Source organism: Trichechus manatus, unplaced genomic scaffold, assembly GCF_000243295.1.
Source record: "Trichechus manatus latirostris isolate Lorelei unplaced genomic scaffold, TriManLat1.0 scaffold00028, whole genome shotgun sequence".
Taxonomy (NCBI): Eukaryota; Metazoa; Chordata; class Mammalia; order Sirenia; family Trichechidae; genus Trichechus; species Trichechus manatus.
Window position 1 is genome coordinate 12,198,208 of NW_004443964.1, and position 7,693 is coordinate 12,205,900.

The 7,693-nt window shown below is 41.3% G+C and overlaps 1 protein-coding gene across 1 annotated transcript; it reads right to left on the reverse strand.

Annotated features, from left to right (window-relative positions):
• Positions 1-922: 922 nt before the first annotated feature.
• On the reverse strand, positions 923-2,438 carry KCNJ16 (potassium inwardly rectifying channel subfamily J member 16). The gene has a single exon (XM_004374181.2). The coding sequence runs from the start codon at positions 2,180-2,182 to the stop codon at positions 923-925; it is 1,260 nt and encodes a 419-aa protein (XP_004374238.1). The 5' UTR covers positions 2,183-2,438.
• Positions 2,439-7,693: the final 5,255 nt, after the last annotated feature.

Genomic DNA, 7,693 nt, shown 5'->3' on the forward strand with positions numbered 1-7,693 from the left:
TGTTTATCACTGTTGTGCAATCCCTCATCCCATCTCTATGATCCTGCCCCTTCATCATGTCCTTGAAGAAGGTGGGAGGCAGGCATAGGAAGTCACTTGGTCGGAGAACCTAGAGGAATCATGATTGTCTTATTTCTTCTCTTCCATAGAAAGCCATTTGTTGGAGATGACCAGGGCATTTAAGAGAGAAATACTGCTCTGAATAATGACGTCAACTTTTCTTCTGCCTCGTGGGTTAGAGAGAAAATACTTCTAATAATTATTGATCATTACCTGGGCAAATGCCAGGGGAACTCTCTAAAGTGAGCATGGTCTATGTTTTATAGCCACCACCTATGCCTGCTGATACAAAGCACTAGGAGGTGCAAACAGACAGACTTAAACTGGCCGCTTGATTTCACAGTTAAATATCTGAACATTACAATCTATTGAATGCATATCTGGCACTTCTCAGTTAGATGGCATCATGCGTATAGGAAATCACTCATTATACTAACAATTTGGATATCATTATACTATCTGATATTTCAGAATTTATTATTCATGCTGACTGCCTTTCTTCTTGTTTGTGTTTACTGTGGCATCCTGCCTTTGTTCCCCATTGCTGAGAATTGTTTCTCCAAAGAAAAATACAAGTATATGGGATAATAAAAGGAAATGAAATTTAAAGTAATCAATTCAGTTTCTTAATAACGTTCCTATTTAAAAAAAAAAAAATTCCTAGCTCCCCCTCACAAAAAAAAAGTTGAAACAATTGTATACTATGAGATTTTTAGGTTATCTTTTATCAAATTTAACCTACCCTACTTATCCCCTCTAACCATAAATCACAGTTACATCATTCTTTAAAAGTCATGTTTACAACTAAGCTGACTGGAGGGTAAAATGATTGTGTGGTAGCCCTTGTAATTACAACTTAAGACTACATTTGGGATTCTACAGAGATTCTATTTGAAGTTAGGAGGGCTTTCTGATAAGGCGCTTCCTTACACTCATCCGTGGCAGAGGTAGTGGTCTCCTTGGGGTTTTCACAGCTGCTGACAATGGCAACCGCACTAAATGACCTTCGCCTGACCTTGGTGTCTGCCGTGCTGGATTCTCGGACAGGTGGTGCTTTTTCCATGTTGTGGAGCTGCTGATCTTTCCAATCCAATTGTTTGGCACTGCAAAAGGGTGCGTATACTTCAACACTTCCCTCAAACTGTAAACAGTTCACTTTGTAATACTTTCTCTTAACTTCCAAAACGTCATTAAACCTGTGGCCCCAGAGAATTTCTCGAGGGACATAGGAACTTCTGGACTGGTGAGATGTCCCGGTGGAATCACCGGTATAGATAAATGTCACCAAAATCTCAAAGTTATCTTTGGCCACTGCTTTGCGGTCAAGGGCATAAAGAGGGCTCTCACGATCAATTTCATGAACAATAGTTACTGGTGTGACAAGGATGATCTGGTCATTGACTAACTTCAGGTCTTTAAATGCCATTGTCATCCGTCCTTCGCTGTCTTCTGCGTAGCGGAGAAGTTGGGCTCTAACTGTCCCTTCCACCACATGGTTTGGTCGGAAATCACCTATGCGCCACATGAGGCAAAGCTTCCCATCTCTCATGCCTATGAGTGCGAAATAGCTAAACCGAATGGTTTGTGCTCTCTTTCGGGCAGTTGCCATTTTGGCCAAGGCAGCTCCAATGATGAAGGTGTTTATGATGCAGCTTAAGATGGACTGAAGGATCACCATGAGCACCGCCACAGAACATTCTTCAGTGACACAGCGGTAGCCATAACCTATGGTGGTCTGAGTCTCAAGGGAGAATAAAAATGCCCCTGTAAAAGAATGCACGTTGTCCACACAAGGTGTGATGTCTGGATCATTCAACAGATCTCCATGATAAAAGGCTATTAGCCAAAAGATCGTGCCAAAAATCAACCAGGAAAGAATGTAAGACAAAGAAAATATCACAAACATATGGCGCCACTTGGTGTCCATAAGAGTGGTGAAAATGTCGACCACATAGCTCCCCCATTCTCCAAAAATGTGCTTGAAGTACACATTACAGCTGCCATCTTTGTGGAGCAGGCGTCTTCTTGCTCTTCTTTTCTCAGCTATAATGTGTTCTGGCGGGTAGACTGGATATTTAGGGTCCACGTTTACAATCCGATAGCTGTTGCCGTAATAGCTCATTCTTTCCTGTGCCCTCAGTGCATCAAGGTAAGTTTTGCAGTAGTAAATCGTTCTCGGCGCGTTGCTATTTGTTGGCTTGGTGTTTAGTTAAAACCTAAAAAAGAAAATTAAGCACACTTCAGCTTTCAATTTCCATCCTTATAACAATTTGCCAAATTTGAAGCCACTTTATCCCACCTGAAACAGCTAAGACAACATTTGAACGACAGAGACACTCAGTATTGATTACTCGTTTCAGTTTAGAATTCAACTCAGTCATCATAGAAACAAAATATGCAATTAGAGAAAATAGCATTTTTCCATATGCACGAGGTTTTGCGTAAACACTGTGATTATCCCAAATGAAACCTTGCTACCTTTTCTGACCTGACACAAAAACAGTATTTTTTGCTTCTTGCCTGAGAACATTTAGAAAACAAAGTAATCCACCATCTAAAGAGGCAAAATATAACTCAGATATTCGGCTCACAGTCTGCTAAGCTTTCTAGCTGCTTAAGCGAGGTGGTTTTCCTTAGAAGGATACCATTAAAATTGTCTATCTTTACATTATAATTTAAGTTACATACTGGTTGCTGTAATAAGCAGCACCTCACCTTCAGCACCTGCTGTCTCCTCTCTCTTCCAAGGAGACTCTTCTTCCTTGTGTATTTCCCAGGACAGAATAGAACCTACAGGGATGCCTACTTCAGATTAAACTTCTTTTCCCCTAGCTCCACCTTTTGTCTTGAATGGGAAAAAAAAAAAAAAGCTTTCTGAACCCCACAGGAGGCAAAATCTCTCCCAGGCAAGCATTCAGGAAGGTGTACAATTGCCTTTGTCTTTATTCCATAACGTCCATCTTTTTTTTTTTTTTTTTTTTTCCTTTTTGACACTGGCAGCTCTTCTCTTTCCCTCTGAATAGAAGGCAAAAATTTGCCAAAGCTGCTAATCTTGTTTCCCTCTTAAAGGGAGCATGCTACAAATGAACCCTTCTCTGCAGCTCTTGGGTGTTTGCTTGATGTTTTCTTTCAAAGCCATCCCATGCAAAGCCATGTGTCTCCCTCCAAAGGCAGTCTTTAAAATATCAAGGTCAAGCATACAGTTCATGGCAGGTTTAGCATCCATGGTACGTGCCAGTCCACTCCCCAGCTTAAGTCTAAAAGTAAATTTTAAAAATGCAATGTCTAAATGTTCTTTAGTGACTTCCGTGCAAAAAAAAAAAAAAGAAGTGCCTGCAGCCCAATTTTAATTGTTCGATCATTATTAGAAAATGTTTTTGGCATAGTCTACCTATACCAGATGTGGAGACCAGAGGGCTAGGGGGCCCTTTAAACTAGAAGTCTCTCCTACTCTGCTGCGTCAACAATGAAGTATGAGTCAATATTATTCCTGATGTGGCGACCACTCCCCTCCCCGGGATCCAACCAGAGAAATTAGTAAGTACTTACGGAGTTTGTTCTTGGTTGCAAAGGAATGGAAAGGGTTAACTTCCCTTCAGTCAAAAAAAGGAATCATTTTTCTCCCTTCTCCAGGGACCGGGCCCACTTCACAATAAACACTTTGTTTGGTGGACCACTTGTGAGGACAGACTCTGTTTACAGACTGGAAGCCTTTCCTCAGCCAAAAAAACTGTATGGCAGACGTCAAATGTCCCCCTGAGCATCCCCGTCTGCCACCGCACACGCCACCCTCCCTACCCGTGTGGAGTAGCTGCGTCCTTCTCTTCGTCGACACTTAAACCGTGTTTTGGGGGAGACAACTGTATCATTTCAGGATGTGACCCAGGGCTGCCAAAACGCTTACTAGAACGTTGTACATAAAATACTTCCACAAATCCAGTCCACAGTATTCACCATCCATTGTAGGTTCTGATGGGAATCTGTCACTGAAGAAGCTGCCGTATGATTCTCTGCCTCCACTCTCTCCCCTGATCACAGCAGGTGTGAGAATGTGACAAATTATAATCGAAGGCCCATGGAATTTCAAATCAAAAAGCGTATCTGGAGATAGGATTGTTTTCTTGTTAAAGGGTTCCAACCCCGTTCCTTAAAGGGAACTGTAACTTCGGAGGCGGGGGGGGTTTGTGAGTCAGAAAACACAGTTCATAAATCAAGAGCTACTGTGTGATTCTGCTCTTTTCTGCTGCCAAGAGAAAAAAAAAAGTTTTTATTTGAAATGGCATTCACTTGGCATCATATTGAATTCCAGTGGTGCCAACAGCTGTTATAAACAAGCCACTTTTAAAGTACCTTCAAATGTCTGCTCATCAGTAAATGGGTTTTCAATTAATACACGCTACAAATGAACAGATTTGAGTATGTGGAAAATTTATTCCTGAATAATGTAATAATTTCAGGGATACAGGTTGCAGCTGTGAGAATCCTGCCCCCAGACCACGGTGTCCTCTGTTGTGGTTCATTACAGTGGCTGTTAATTTTAACGTAGGAGCCCAGGTGGCACAGTGGTTATGCACTCAGCTGCTAACTGAAAGGTCAACGGCTCGAACCCACCAGCTGCTCCATAGGAGAACAATGTAGCAGTCTGCTTCCATAAAGATGATAGCCTTAGAAACCCTATGGGGCAGTTCTACTCTATCCTATAGGGTTGCTATGAGTCTGAATCAACTCGATGGCAAGGGGCTTGGTTTGGTTTCAAATTTCAATTTATCCCATGAAAAACAGGCAACTCTTATTTAGGTTCAAATACCATTCATCTATTTTTTGATTCTCCAACTACGTAAATGATACATTTTCTAGAAGACAATCATTTTTAAGCTAAACGGTAGATTATAACCAAACTAATTATATTCAGTCTTACCCATTTTTCAGCCTATGCAATGAGCAGTTTATGGGAACCCTTTTGTCAAAATGGCTAGACAAAATAAATATTTATTAATCTTTTTTTTTTTTTTAAATGCTGTGTTAATTTGACCTGACAAGTTACTTCAAAAAATTCAGCTGTGGAAAACCCTATGAAGTACAGTTCCACTGTGACACACACGGGGTCATCGTAAGTCGGAGTTGACTTGACAGCGACTGGTTTGGTTTATGGTTTCTTTAATTTACTTTGACTAGCAGGATCTGCTTTTAGGCCTCAGATCTGTATGGATTCAAGCAGAAACACTTACTAATTTAGCACACTTCAAATGGGCTGTAAGCACAACAGGGAATCCTTGCAACAAAACAAATGAGTAGCATAGCTGTCTTGATTCTCAATACACAGCAGGGCTTCAGTCAGACCCACCAAATATGAAGCAATTCCTCTGCCATTTTGTCATATATTTTTAAAGTTCAGCTATTTAGCAGGTAGACTACTTTTATAGATAGTTCCTCAAACTTTTGGGCTTTGCCTTAGAATGTTAAGGGTACAACACAATGGTTAAGACATTAACGATCCTGTGTCATGTTGATGATGGGATTCTGGACTCTAGCATCTACTTAAAATAAATACATTAATATTAACTGTCTACCTTGTGAAGTTTGAGATGCAACACAAAAAAAAAGTCCTTCAATATCTTCAGAAATATTTAATGATTACTGTCTAAGCCCTTTGATAGGGAGACCTGGTGGTGCAGTAGTTAAGTGCTGAGCTACTAAGCAAAAGGTCAGCAGTTTGAACCCATCAGCTGCTCCAAGGGAGAAAGATGTGGCAGTCTGTTTCCGTAAAGATTACAGCCTTGGAAACCCAATGGGGCAGTTCTACTCTGTCCTATAGGGTCCCTAACCCACTGGCCCACTGCCTTCAAGTCGATTCCAACTCTTAGAGATCCCATAGGGTTTCCAAGGCTGTAAATGTCTACGGAAGCAGACTGCCATATATCTCCCATGGAGCTGCTGGTGGTTTTGAATCACTGACCTTTTGGTTAGTAGTCGATCGCTTTAACCACTGCACCACCAGGGCTACTATGAGTTCGAACTGACTCCATGGCAAACAACAAAAACAACAAACCGTTTGAGGTTAACAAGTACCTTCTTTAGCATGTAAATGGCCCAAAGTGGTTAAAACGAGATGTCAACAGTAATCAAGTTACTTTCCTGAGAACTATTAGATAAGTTTTGGTGGAAATGTGAGCGCTGATGAGGTAGAGAGTAGAAAAGATGGCCTAATTCCTAGTGCAGGTCATTGTCCTTGAAGATAGACAGATTTGGGTGAAACTCTGCGGGGTGTGTGTGCTGAGGGTCAGTGGAAGGCTGCGGGAAGATGCGACATGTGGGTGGGCCCTGGTTTCTGAGGAGAAAGGCATAAGGGTATTAATGAGTAGGATGGAGATCAAACAAGTTGGGCTCTTTTGCTCAAAACCTGTCCCACCACTTCTTACACTGGAGTTCTGCCTGAGCCTTATCTTGCCTGGAATCCTCATAAGACATTCAGATATACTTAGGTGAAGCTCTTTATTCAATCATTGAATACCTGCTTCACTCAGAACCTACTATATGTTGCCCATACTTCTGCGAACACTCCCTGGCTCCCTGCTTTAAAACTTTTTCTCCTTTGTAGATGAATCAATGGCTTTCTCATGTTCCCTTCTCAGCGGCCATCATGTCAGGAGCAGGCCTCAGTTTGCCACATAGGTGCCTTTGTTCCCTCTCTGTTCTCATCTGCCTCACACCTCCAACCCCCAACCCTGGCCCCACTAACTTCTCAGTGATCACAGATCTTACCCCTTACCTGATATAACTTTACAATTCCTCCCCCGACTCAATGTAAGAAAGTTATATGCTAGCTTCTTACAGGAAAAAGGGTCATAATATAAGTAATGAACAAATGACCAAATGGAAAGCTGGAGCTGGAAAGGAAGACCAGGAATCCAGGGTTACAGGCTGCTAGTAACAGTATCTGGAAACCTTCTTTTTAGCCCAGCTTTTCCTTAAGTAAGATCTACATCCTTATAAATCTTTCCTCACCAAAAAGTCTGCTGTATTTTATAAAGACGTGGAGGAAATTTGGAGGTTGGATTACATTTCTTCATTCTGGATGTCAAGATTGTACCAAAATGAGATGAATTATAATTCCAAGTTATCCTGGTTTAAAAATCAAATTACCTTAAGAAGAAATAGTCTGAAATAAAGTGTGCTATGGCATATCATGGAAAAAATCTGGGTAAGGAGGCAGAATCCAATTCCAGGTCTATTCTCAACTTCCCGATTGCCTTGTGTGAGTAACTTTTCTCTAAACCCAAGTGTCTCCATTCATGACATGTGGATACCACTCCATATGTCAACGGATTACTGTGAGGTTTGAATAGAGTAATGAATGGGAGGTCACCTTTCACTGAGCCAGGCACTAATAATTAAATAATTATCAAATTACTATGAAATAATTATCAGTTGAACTTGAATCTCATAAACACTCAGTTTCTGCCTCTGCAAAATATCAGAACATCTGCTCTAAGCCTGTCAAAGAGCTTTCCACTTGTATGACACAAGAGCAGATAATATGGTTCCCAGTGTGTACTTCCACTTAACTTCAGAGATGGCATCACTATTTCCAACCACCAAGCCAACAGGCCACTTCTCCATCCTTCCACTAGTT